This window comes from Telmatherina bonti (assembly GCF_933228915.1).
Source record: "Telmatherina bonti genome assembly, chromosome: 21".
Lineage (NCBI taxonomy): Eukaryota > Metazoa > Chordata > Actinopteri > Atheriniformes > Telmatherinidae > Telmatherina > Telmatherina bonti.
The window spans coordinates 29,302,263-29,315,741 of record NC_136630.1 but is presented as its reverse complement, the minus strand read 5'-3'; the positions used below and the strand labels follow the sequence as shown (position 1 = coordinate 29,315,741).

The 13,479-nt window shown below is 46.1% G+C and overlaps 1 protein-coding gene across 1 annotated transcript in view; it reads left to right on the top strand.

The window, feature by feature from the left end:
- The first annotated feature begins 3,292 nt into the window (after positions 1-3,292).
- The window catches only part of LOC306772080 (caveolae-associated protein 1-like), a 33,495-nt gene continuing 23,308 nt past the window's right edge, over positions 3,293-13,479 (top strand). Inside the window, exon 1 of the mRNA XM_079261479.1 lies at positions 3,293-3,982. Coding sequence (XP_079117605.1) covers positions 3,458-3,982 — 525 coding nt within the window. The 5' untranslated portion in view covers positions 3,293-3,457. The remainder of the gene's footprint in view (positions 3,983-13,479) is intronic.

Sequence of the window (13,479 nt, the reverse complement as noted above, 5' to 3'; positions counted from 1 at the left end):
TCCCCCCAAGGTGGTGGAGAATGAGAGGACTAAGATCCTCTGGGACTTCCAGATCCAGACAGATAAAATGGTGGTGGCCAACCAACTGGACATAGTGATCATGGATAAGCAGCAGAGGAAAGCCGTAGTGATCGATGGATCCATCCCCAATTATGTAAATATCAGAAAAAAGGAGCATGAGAAACTGGAGAAGTACCAAGGCCTCTGTTACAGAGACTAGACCAGGTGGTTGGAATTACAGGTACAGCGTTAAGATGGTTCAAATCATATTTATATGATAGACTTCAGTTTGTTCATGTAAATGACAAGTCCTCCTCACATACTACAGTAAGGCATGGAGTTCCTCAAGGTTCTATACTTGGACCAATACTCTTCACACTATATATGCTCCCTTTATGCAAAATTATTAGATAACATGGAATAAACTTTCATTGTTATGCAGATGATACTCAAATATACTTATCCTTTAAACCAGATGAAACAAATCAGCCCAATAGGCTACAAAATGATCTCATAGACATAAAGACTTGGATGTCTAGAAATTTTCTCCTCTTAAACTCAGATAAGACTGAAGTAATTCTCGTTGGATCTGAAAAACTCAGAGCTAAATTTTCCAGTTTTGTAATGAACCTGGATGGCATTACTTTAGCTTCCAGTGCTACAGTGAGAAACCTTGGAGTAATATTTGACCCTGACCTGTCCTTTGGCCCACATATTAAGCAGGTTACTAAAACAGCCTTCTTTCATTTACGCAATATAGCCAAAATTAGGGACATTCTGTCTCAGAGTGATGCAGAAAAACTGGTTCATGCTTTTGTTACTTCAAGACTAGATTACTGTAACTCTCTATTACTGGGCTGTCCTAAATATGCCCTGAAAAGCCTTCAGCTGATCCAGAATTCTGCAGCCAGAGTCCTGACCAGAACCAGCAGGAGAGATCTCATTTCCTCAGTTTTAGCATCTCTTCATTGGCTGCCTGTTGAATCTAGAATAGAATTCTAGAATTCCCTACTAGAAACCACTATCACACCTTAACTTCATACATTGTCCTATGCATACAGAGATTTCTTTCTGAATCTTCTGATAATATCATACAATATAGATAGTGAATCATAAAAGTCTGAGGAACATTTTTTCTGAAATTGTTCCACAGTTTTTAGACCCAGTTTGTCTCATACTGGTGAAGATCTGTCCATCTTTCCATCTGAGAGACTCTGCCTCTCTGAAATGCTCCTTTTATACCTAGTCATGTTACTGACCTGTTGCCAGTTAAACCAGTGAGTTGTCAAATGCTCCTCCAGTTGACAGGAGCTGCTCCATGCAGCGGGTCTGAGGTCTAAGTCTGGTTTAAAATGTGCATCAGACCAATTCTAATGGGATATGTTGCCATACTTTTGTGAACGTATGAAAATGAGAATGACTGATGAATGTGATGAGATGATTCAGAGGAAACAGCCTGAGTGAAGGCTGTTCACAACATCATAAATACAAACCGCTCTCTAAAAACACATGGAACCTGAATTAGCAGAGCAGCAAAACAGGAAGTAACACAATGTGGTGAAATCGGGAGGAGGGACAGAAAAAACAATCAGAGGTCTGTAAAATGAAAACCTGCAGGTCTTAACTCATTTCTACACATTCTCTGTCTGGCGTTTCCCGTTTTTAGCTCGTGTTCAAAGACACGAATGTAATTCTTTCTGTCGCAGCGGGTTTTCCATTCAGTTCAGAGGAAAATACCCATCCTTCATCCCCACGCTGCAGGAACGCAGCAGGAGAGGGAATAAAACCAGGCATCAGATTCAACAGACTCCTCAGATTTACAGCCACACGTCTGATGATACATGCACGTGTGTTTATATGCAAAAATCCCATGTGAACATGAAGAAGTGGACATTGAGACTCTGTTAATAAGCAGATTATAATTATAATTACAATTATAATTATGATTATTAATATATTGATCAAATTATTATTATTATTGCATATCCCATGATTGCATTTAAGTAGGAAGCAGTGAAACCACTTCATTTTAAATTAAGAACCAACATGAGTACTTGCAGATACTGAGTACAGAGATAAGTGATAATAAATCCCATTTCAGTTTACTGGTGTGGACTGTGGACCAGAACGTCAGATGGACGACTGAGTGAAGGGTGTTTCTTCCTGCAGGGTCTTCCACTGGTTAGACTGGAAATCTGTCTTGGTAAACTGGAAATCTGTTTATGTAAACTGGAAATTTGTCTTGGTAAACTGGAAATTTGTCTTGGTAAACTGGAAATTTGTCTTGGTTAAACTGGATATCTGTCTCGATAAATCAGGAGGATGAAGGGATTTTTGGATTCTATTCTGTAACAGAATGCCTACATGTCTATAAAACTCTTTTCTCACTGAGATGATGCTAAATTCTGGTTTTATTATGACCTGAATAATAACTTTATTATTTATGGGTTTTAAAAATGTACATGATCATTCTTTATGTTAACTAGTTCATTTTAACACCCCTGATTTTTCCACATTCTTATCCAGATCCTTAATATCCGAAAACTTACATGTAACTATGTGTGTGTACTTGTACACTTGTACTTGTTCCAATACCTCATACTGCTGCACACCTCCACTACAAACATGAATTGTTGTTTAAGTTATTGTTATTATTTTACTATAATTGTAGCATAATAATATGATGTATCATAGTGTTTATGAATGAAAAGGACTAGAGTGTGTGTGTAGGAACCACATACAAAGTCTCAGTGGGAATGGAGAAGCGCTGGGATTAAATGAACCTTATTTGTTTCACTTCTTTTGAACATTCTTTGTTATTTTATGGCTTTATTTTTCTTTTTCTTTTTTTTTACTTGCCCTTATGTTCATATAAACTCTAAATGAAGACAAAATAATAATTCCTGTCACTCAGACCAGGTTGTCTGACTCTGAACATGAACTTTTATAGTAACTCTCCTTTAAAGAGTGTTTGGTGTTTTCATGCCTTTTTTCCACGCTCGTGGCTTCCATCCATCATAAATCAAGCTGTGGCTCGCGCTGCAGCTGAGCATGCTCTGCAGGGCAGGAGGAGAGGAGTGGAAACAGGAGCATTCCTCCTCTGGCTCTGCCTCAGCTTGTGCAGGTAGCCATGCCAGAGGATCGGGGCTGGAAACGGGGGGCGTGCGCGCAGACCGTGGAGGGGCGGGGTCAGGGTGGAGTCTGGCTCATGTGTGGGGAGGACATGTGGGAGGAGTGGGGAGAGTCCTGTGGAAAAAGGGGCTGGAGAGAAAATCCCTGTTGGTTACAGGCTTCTCTCCCTGCTGTGGCATTCACTCCGTTGATGCGGTGACATCCAGCCTCGCGCGCGTCCTGACTCCTGGATCCACGCAGAAAGACACGCGGGGCTTTGTGAAACAAGAGAAAGAGGGCGAGTGAAGAAGTTGAACAGCTGTTGATCCATCATAAGGCCACTGACATGGCAGCCATAGAAGCACTGGAGGGTGCCCAGCTCGAGCCCCAGAGCCTGACTGAGATCTCAGACGATGAGGTCAACCTCCCCCCCTCAGATGAAGAAGACAACGTCCTCGCTGCAGCCAGGAGAGATCCGTCCGCCGTGGACGCGGAGGGAGACGCCGCCGAGGAGAAGGACGAGGGGGACAAGCTGGACCCGCAGGTGAATGGGGTCATGGTCCTGTCCCTGCTCGACAAGATCATCGGAGCGGTGGACCAGATCCAGCAGACCCAGAGCGGTCTGGAGGCCAGGCAGCAGGACATGGAGCGCTCCGTGACCAGCATCCAGGGGGAGCTCACCAAGCTCTCCAAGAGCCACAGCACCACGTCCAACAGCGTCAACAAGATGATGGAGAAGGTGCGCAAGGTCAGCGTGAACGTGAAGACGGTCCGGGCCACGCTGGAGAAGCAGGGAGGCCAGATCAAGAAGCTGGAGAGCAACGAGGCCGAGCTGCTCAAGAGACGCAACTTCAAAGTCATGATTTACCAGGTGCGTGTGTTCACATGTGTGTGTCCGAGGGACGGGTGTGGCCCCGAGGCCAGCCTCATGTTGGGTTCAGGGGTCTCATCCCATCCCAGTTAATCCTATCCCAGTTAAACCCATCCCAGTTAAACCCATCCCAGTTAAACCCACTCACAAATCCAGCTGAAGGCCGCTTTCAGTCATGTGCGCCAGAAAGAGCAGAAAGTCAAATTACTGCCTTTTACTAACTTTACAGGAAGGATGTGAGTTTGTGGAACTGAAGTCCACAAATGTGTGTTTGTTGTAAATAAAGCAGGTTTTGTGATCCAGCTGGTGCTGGACCTTCTTTCAGGTTCTTTACTGGGACTGCGCTGAATCCTGCAGAGCTCCGTGTTCCTCTGCAGCAGCTGCATACATGTGCATTTACACATGAAGGACTGGACTTCTCCTCATTTTAACAGGAGGAAAACTAAAGAAGAGAAAGTTTAGAGATATTTTATTTTCTATGGGTTTTTTTATGAATGTAAAATGGTCCTGACATCATTTTTAGCTTTTACTAAAAATCTTTTAAACTTTTTTGTGGAAAAAAACTATTTTATTTTCCTATAAGACATTTAGACTGTCATTCAGCTGCTGAACTAAAAGCACAACATTGCATGTGATTAATTAAATCTAATTTGCTTTCATTAACATCATCTTATTTACTCTGATTCAGTTGAGTGCATTCATTTAGCAGACCTGCTTATTGATCACAAGTGTTGAAAGGAAGTTCTATCTGTTCCCTTTAAGCCATTCTACATTCAACACGGTGGATTGTTGGATTGTTGGAGACGTCGCTTAGTTTGAGGCGATGCAGAAAGCATCAGGGAGTGGTTCAGAGTTTACTGGCATGTGTTCATGTGTCAGGTTGTGCTGTCTCTGATCAGCAAACACACGCACACACACACACACACATACACAGAAATTCCTCTTGTAGGAGTTGTTTACCTGCTACGCTGAATGATAATCTCACATTTAACAACTGCTCGGTTACATAGATAGGAATATAAACAGTTTAAAGTCTGAATTTCATGATGCAAACATAGAAATATGAATTATTTCTTGTCTCGTGATGCAGATGAACAGTAAACCTATAAATACTGTAACGGCTTCATGCTGTAAAGATGCAGAAAGGAACTAAATGAACACGATCAGTCGGACTTTTCTGACTTGTTAGGACACATTTCCACTGCTGGGCTCGTTTCCCAGATACCAGGACAGCTGTTCCGTCATTTTACCTGGAAGTAGAAATTAAACTTGCTGTTTTATTCGACCTCATCCAGCATGAGTGTGTGACTGATCCAACCCCTACTGAATGCTCACTGTGAAATTTTCTTACATGAAACATAAGAAATGCAAACCTTCAGAGGTTTGTCGGCTGTTGAAGTCTCCCAGCATTCTGAGCAGAGGTTTCCTGCCAGAGGAAAACTCTGATTTTGTGCTTTTGTTGGGGAAAGCGAGCCGTTTTCTCTCTGTGTTAAAGGAGAGCCCCAATGCTTTTTTTAGCCTGTGAGGTTGCAGCGAGTGTGTAATAGCTTTCAGCTTTTTTGCACAGTGGCGCGAGAACATTCAGAGTTTCCACCCCTGACTCAGACATGGTGGCTCGGCCCATCTCGCTCTCTGCTGCCTCTGAATGTCTGTCTCTCCAGATTAATACGACCGTTAGATGCTCACCGATCAGATCTGGCTTCTGGTCTTGTCGTATAACCATCTGCAGATGAGCAGAGAAGAGCTCAGAGCAAGAAAAAGCTGATCTCATCATTCCAACTGAAGGAATTTGGTGACGGAAATATTTCTCAATCTGAGAACATCATAAATCTGACTTTTAATTACTGTCTTATAAAATCTCCAAGCTGCGTGTTGCAAGTTTTCAGTACAATCTGCTCGACATATCCCGTACTGGAAGGAAAGCAGGCTGGGATTTGGTGGTGTTGGCCTGGTGCTGAGGCCCTGTGGGAGGAGAAACTCCCCCTGAAAGCTCCACTGCCTCCCTCACTAACTCAAAACACTGGGTTTTATACAGCTGCCAAATATGACATAACATCAGATTTATCTTCATCAAAACTCTCAGAAACACACAAAGTGTTGTTCTGTGTTCACTTTTCTGTCCTCTGCAGTGCTTCGCAGGTAAATTCAGCAGAAAACTCAGATATTAATCAGAAAAAATGAAATACAGCAGTGTAACATAAAAAAGGAATTAAAGCCAAGAAAAAGGTAATCAACCTCTTCTTGAATAAAGGTTTAACATGTAACATCATTCAGACCTGCAGGAACAGTAAAGAGCTGTTCACCCAAAGACAGAGTTAATTACAGTTGATCTAAATCGTACCAATTTACAGCAGTTCTTTAAAAATAAACAGGTGGAATCTAGTTGACTGGTAACCTGTCCAGGTGTACCTGCCTCTCTCCCAATCATGGCTGGGATAGAGTCCAGCCTCCCGCAACAAACTAAACGGTTATGAAAATGGATGGATAGATAGAAAGATGGAAATCTAGTTGGACACAGTTCGATTCAATGCAGCTGTAATTAGTTAGGATTACTCCAGTTCAATCCAACTATACTAAAACTGCGGTCCAGTTAGACAGAGTTCAGAGTAATCTTGGTTGGAATCTGTCCAATTCAATCCCGCTACAATTCAAATGCAAACCAATTAGAATCAATTCATTTCAGTCCAACTACAATCCAGCAGCAATCCATTTACACACTGTCCAATTTAATCCACCTGTAATACAACTGTAATTCATTTACAATCCGTCACATTTGATGCAACTACAATCCATCTGCAGGTCAATTGGAATCAGACCAGTTCAATAAATCTGTAGTCCAGTTAGAATCAGCCCAATTCAATCCAATTCAATCCATCTGCAGGTCCATTAGAATCAGTGCAGTTCAGTCTGATTCAATCCAGTTTTAGTTCATCAGCAGTCCAGTTTAAATTTGCCCAATTCAATTTAATTCAATCCATCTGTAGGTCAATTAGAATCAGCCCGATTCAATTCAACTCAATACATCTGCAGATCAGTTAGAATCAACCCAGTTCAGTCCAGTTTAATACATCTGCAGTCCAGTTTGAATCAGCCCAATTCAATCCATCTGCAGGTCAATTAGAATCAGCCCAGTTCAGTCCAGTTCAATCCAGTTCAATGCATCTGCAGATCAATTAGAATCAGCCCAGTTCAGTCCAGTTTAATACATCTGCAGTCCAGTTTGAATCAGCCCAATTCAATCCATCTGCAGGTCAATTAGAATCAGCCCAGTTCAGTCCAGTTCAATCCAGTTCAATGCATCTGCAGATCAATTAGAATCAGCCCAGTTCAGTCCAGTTTAATACATCTGCAGTCCAGTTTGAATCAGCCCAATTCAATGCATCTGCAGGTCAATTAGAATCAGCCCAGTTCAGTCCAGTTTAATACATCTGCAGTCCAGTTTGAATCAGCCCAATTCAATCCATCCGCAGATCAATTAGAATCAGCCCAGTTCAGTCTAGTTTAATCCACCTGCAGTCTAGTTAAAATAACCCTAATTCAATCCAATTCAATCTATTTGCAGGTCTATTAGAATTGGCCTAATTCAGTCCAATTCATTCCATCTGTAGTTCAGGCCAGACTTTCCCGAACAAACTGCTTCCACTCCGGAATGACAGCTTCGACTTTCCCGAACACACTGCTTCCCCTCCGGAATGACAGCTTCGACTTTCCCGAACACACTGCTTCCTCTCCGGAATGACAGCTTCGACTTTCCCGAACAAACTGCTTCCTCTCCGGAATGACAGCTTCGACTTTCCCGAACAAACTGCTTCCGCTCCGGAATGACAGTTTCGACTTTCCCAAACACACTGCTTCCGCTCCGGAATGACAGCTTCGACTTTCCCGAACACACTGCTTCCTCTCCGGAATGACAGCTTCGACTTTCCCGAACACACTGCTTCCGCTCCGGAATGACAGTTTCGACTTTCCCGAACTAACTGCTTCCACTCCGGAATGACAGCTTCGACTTTCCCGAACAAACTGCTTCCCCTCCGGAATGACAGCTTCGACTTTCCCGAACACACTGCTTCCTCTCCGGAATGACAGCTTCGACTTTCCCGAACACACTGCTTCCGCTCCGGAATGACAGTTTCGACTTTCCCGAACTAACTGCTTCCACTCCGGAATGACAGCTTCGACTTTCCCGAACAAACTGCTTCCACTCCGGAATGACAGCTTCGACTTTCCCGAACACACTGCTTCCGCTCCGGAATGACAGTTTCGACTTTCCCGAACAAACTGCTTCCACTCCGGAATGGCAGTTTCGACTTTCCCGAACACACTGCTTCCGCTCCGGAATGACAGCTTCGACTTTCCCGAACACACTGCTTCCCCTCCGGAATGACAGCTTCGACTTTCCCGAACACACTGCTTCCTCTCCGGAATGACAGCTTCGACTTTCCCGAACAAACTGCTTCCGCTCCGGAATGACAGTTTCGACTTTCCCGAACAAACTGCTTTCACTCCGGAATGACAGCTTCGACTTTCCCGAACAAACTGCTTCCACTCCGGAATGACAGCTTCGACTTTCCCGAACACACTGCTTCTGCTCCGGATTGACGAGACTGACGAGTTAATTCAGCTCCCAAACTCTGATATTCCCAAGTCGTCTTCTGGCTGGAACGATCCGGCTCACTGCAGCCCACAGAATCCGCTGCAAACATCCCAGACACCACAGAGCCTGCTGGAGGCCTGGTTTCCATGGATACCAGCTGTTTTGGTCCAGGTGATGATGGTGTGTACCTGTTGGTGTTTGAAGGTGGAGAAGGGTGAATGTAAACTTTGCATCGGACAGATTAATGACCTGCCGTGGTCACGTATCCGAGCTGCTCCTTATCATCAGGAGGAAGATCGGAGTAGCTTCATACAGGGAGTGGATGGTTGAGTAATGATGAAGAGCAGGGACCATATTTAGACAGCTGATTCATGGCAAAGGCATCCCCGACTCCTCTAACCTCCTCCTCCTGCTCACATGGAGCTCCTCCTCCACGGCGTACCTCACACTGTGCCCCCCCACCCCCCCTCCCAAACCCTTCCATGCTGCAGCTTCGACTCCAGCCTCTTAGGAACAGAAAAGTTTGGTTCCAAACTGATGAGAAAATAAGGAATTTCATCCTGACAGACTTCCACCAAACCCCTGAAACGCTGCGGAGATCTCAGACAGCCTGGCTGCCTCCATCAAGCGCCATTAGATACGCTGAAGGTAAGAAGGTAAGTACGCTGCCGATGTGGATCACAGCAATCCACATGGTCCTGTTGGACAGCTGACACCATGCTTACCTGTTAGCAGAGCAGCTCAGGTGGAGAAACGTTTCTTCAGATTTACTGGCTGGCATGTCCTCAACCCAACCAGTAAGAGCTCCATAATCTCCCAGAACCAGAACCAGTAACCGTTACCATCAGACAGGCTGAACCAGGTCCTGAGATGATCCACTCCTACTGGCGGTAAATCTGACCTCCATGGTCGTCCAGCAGCTGGACCAGCTGCTGATGGATGGGATCATGCTGATTGGTTGATCTGAGGTCCTGACCATGAAGGATCCTCAGGAGGTCCGTTCCTCCCAGACCTTACTGATCCAGGTCTTTGTGAGCCAACATGGCTGCAGTTTCTTTTCTCTTGTTCAGATTCTGAAAAGCTTCACAGTGAAGAGTTTGGATCTCTGATCTTCTGTAAATCGATGCCGGGTGTCTTCCACAGAACCAAGAGAACCTGAACCAGAACCTGAACCAGACCTACAGAACCTTCCCAGACCTGCTGACTCCTCCCAGACCTGCTGACCCCACCCAGACCCGCTGAACACACCCAGTTCTTCTGAACCCAACCAGACCACATGGACATGGAGTACATGGAACTGGATCAAATGGAATTGGACCACATGGTAACTGGGCCAAATAGACCTGGTCCACATGGACCCGGACCACATGGACCTGGACCAAATGAACCTGGACAACATGGACATGGACCAAATGAACCTGGACCACTTGGACCTGGACTACATGGGCCTGAAGCACATGGACCTGGACCAAATGAACCTGGACCACGTGGACCTGGACCAAATTAACCTTGATCACATGGACTTCGACCACATGGACCTGGTCCACATGGACCTGGACCACATGGACCTAGACCACGTGGACCTTGTTCATTGCCTATAAAAAGGCAGGCTGAGTTTGAGGAGCTCAGACTCAGTATGATGGCAGAAACATTCACTTATTGACAAAATACAGAGGAAGTGAAACGGGGAGGAGGACAGACGGAGCTAAAAATAGAAAGTATCACATGTGAGACGGGAAAAGCTTTTAGGAGACGGCGTTCCTGAGTGGTGGGAGAGTTTCAGACATGCAGATGTGGTTTTCTGTCCGAACATCTGCACATATTCCCACCGGAAAACTCTGGATTAAACCAGAAGAATCTGGATTAAACCAGAAGATTCTGGATTAAACCAGAAGAATCTGGATTAAACCAGAAGATTCTGAAACAAATCAGAAGATCAGATTAAACCAGGATCTTCTGCTCTGAACTTAAGTTCATGATCTTCAGATGATCCTGGAGAAGCTCTGTTTCCGCTAGCAGGAGGTTTCCACCCTGCCTATAAGACGGCGGTCACTGCTTCCTGATCCAACACCTGCACAGCGCAGAACCGGGTTTGGATCCAGCTGGCCCGTTTGGTCAGAAGTGTGCAGAGACCGAGGACTTTCTGCTGTATAAAAAATTCTTCTTGTTTTTGAGAACGAAACTTTCCCCAGTGTGTTATTCACCGGCTCATCTCTTGATGGTTTAGTCCCAGTTAGTTTGTAGCGTGTCCCCACACGCCCTGCTGCATTTTACTGTCCACAGTCAACATGGAAAACATCTTCCTGATGACATGATCAGACGTGCTGAAGAACAGAGACACAAATCGACTTTAAGCAGTCAGATCTGAGTTTTCTTTCCTGAAACCTTCAGCTCAGACGTTCCTCCTGTTTTTACTTCGGATTATTTTTACTGTAATTAGACTTTATTAACCCCCGATAGGAAGTATTACATGTATACAGTGTTTTCAAGAAATTAAATCGATGAATAATGAAGTGAAATTCAACAAATTTCAGCAGAGAAACTGTTGTTGTAGAGAAGGAGACCTCCTGTGTTTGTTGCCTGGCAACTGGTGAGCTATGACATCACTAGCATCATCATCATCATCGTCATCATCAGGAATGAGGTAAAATCTTCCATTTCACCTGGAACCAGACTGGGATCTGGTTCTGCTTCCTGAAACCGGACCGGGATCTGGTTCTGCTTCCTGAAACCGGACCGGGATCTGGTTCTGCTTCCTGAAACCGGACCGGGATCTGGTTCTGCTTCCTGAAACCGGACCGGGATCTGGCTCTGCTTCCTGAAACCAGACCGGGATCTGGTTCTTCCCGAAACCAGACCGGGATCTGGTTCTTCCCGAAACCAGACCGGGATCTGGTTCTGCTTCCTGAAACCAGACCGGGATCTGGTTCTTCCTGAAACCAGACTGGGATCTGGTTCTGCTTCCTGAAACCAGACTGGGATCTGGTTCTGCTTCCTGAAACCGGACCGGGAACTGGTTCTGCTTCCTGAAACCAGACCGGGATCTGGTTCTTCCCGAAACCAGACCGGGATCTGGTTCTGCTTCCTGAAACCGGACCGGGATCTGGTTCTGCTTCCTGAAACCAGACCAGGATCTGGTTCTTCCCGAAACCAGACCGGGATCTGGTTCTGCTTCCTGAAACCAGACTGGGATCTGGTTCTGCTTCCTGAAACCAGACCGGGATCTGGTTCTGCTTCCTGAAACTAGACTGGGATCTGGTTCTGCTTCCTGAAACCAGACTGGGATCCGGTTCTGCTTCCTGAAACCAGACTGGGATCTGGTTCTTCCTGAGACCAGACCGGGATCTGGTTCTGCTTCCTGAAACCAGACCGGGATCTGGTTCTTCCCGAAACCAGACCGGGATCTGGTTCTGCTTCCTGAAACCAGACCGGGATCTGGTTCTTCCCGAAACCAGACCGGGATCTGGTTCTGCTTCCTGAAACCAGACCGGGATCTGGTTCTTCCCGAAACCAGACCGGGATCTGGTTCTTCCCGAAACCAGACCGGGATCTGGTTCTGCTTCCTGAAACCAGACCGGGATCCGGTTCTGCTTCCTGAAACCAGACCGGGATCCGGTTCTGCTTCCTGAAACCAGACTGGGATCTGGTTCTTCCTGAAACCAGACCGGGATCTGGTTCTTCCTGAAACCAGACCGGGTTCTGGTTCTGCTTCCTGAAACCAGACCGGGATCCGGTTCTGCTTCCTGAAACCAGACCGGGATCTGGTTTTGCTTCCTGAAACCAGACTGGGATCTGGTTCTTCCTGAAACCAGACCGGGTTCTGGTTCTGCTTCCTGAAACCAGACTGGGATCCGGTTCTGCTTCCTGAAACTAGACTGGGATCTGGTTCTGCTTCCTGAAACTAGACTGGGATCTGGTTCTGCTTCCTGAAACTAGACTGGGATCTGGTTCTGCTTCCTGAAACTAGACTGGGATCTGGTTCTGCTTCCTGAAACCAGACTGGGATCTGGTTCTTCCTGAGACCAGACCGGGATCTGGTTCTGCTTCCTGAAACCAGACCGGGATCTGGTTCTTCCCGAAACCAGACCGGGATCTGGTTCTGCTTCCTGAAACCAGACCGGGATCTGGTTCTTCCCGAAACCAGACCGGGATCTGGTTCTGCTTCCTGAAACCAGACCGGGATCTGGTTCTTCCCGAAACCAGACTGGGATCTGGTTCTTCCTGAAACCAGTCCGGGATCTGGTTCTGCTTCCTGAAACCAGACCGGGATCCGGTTCTGCTTCCTGAAATCAGACCGGGATCCGGTTCTGCTTCCTGAAACCAGACCGGGATCTGGTTCTGCTTCCTGAAACCAGACCGGGATCTGGTTCTTCCTGAAACCAGACCGGGATCCGGTTCTGCTTCCTGAAACCAGACTGGGATCTGGTTCTTCCTGAAACCAGACCGGGATCTGGTTCTGCTTCCTGAAACCAGACCGGGATCCGGTTCTGCTTCCTGAAACCAGACCGGGATCTGGTTTTGCTTCCTGAAACCAGACTGGGATCTGGTTCTTCCTGAAACCAGACCGGGATCCGGTTCTGCTTCCTGAAACCAGACTGGGATCTGGTTCTGCTTCCTGAAACCAGACCGGGATCTGGTTCTGCTTCCTGAAACCAGACTGGGATCTGGTTCTTCTTCCTGAAACCAGACCGGGATCTGGTTCTTCTTCCTGAAACCAGACTGGGATCTGGTTCTGCTTCCTGAAACCAGACTGGGATCTGGTTCTTCTTCCTGAAACCAGACTGGGATCTGGTTCTTCCTGAAACCAGACTGGGATCTGGTTCTTCCTGAAACCAGACTGGGATCCGGTTCTTCCTGAAACCAGACTGGGATCTGGTTCCACAGAGAGGGTCTGGTACCTGAA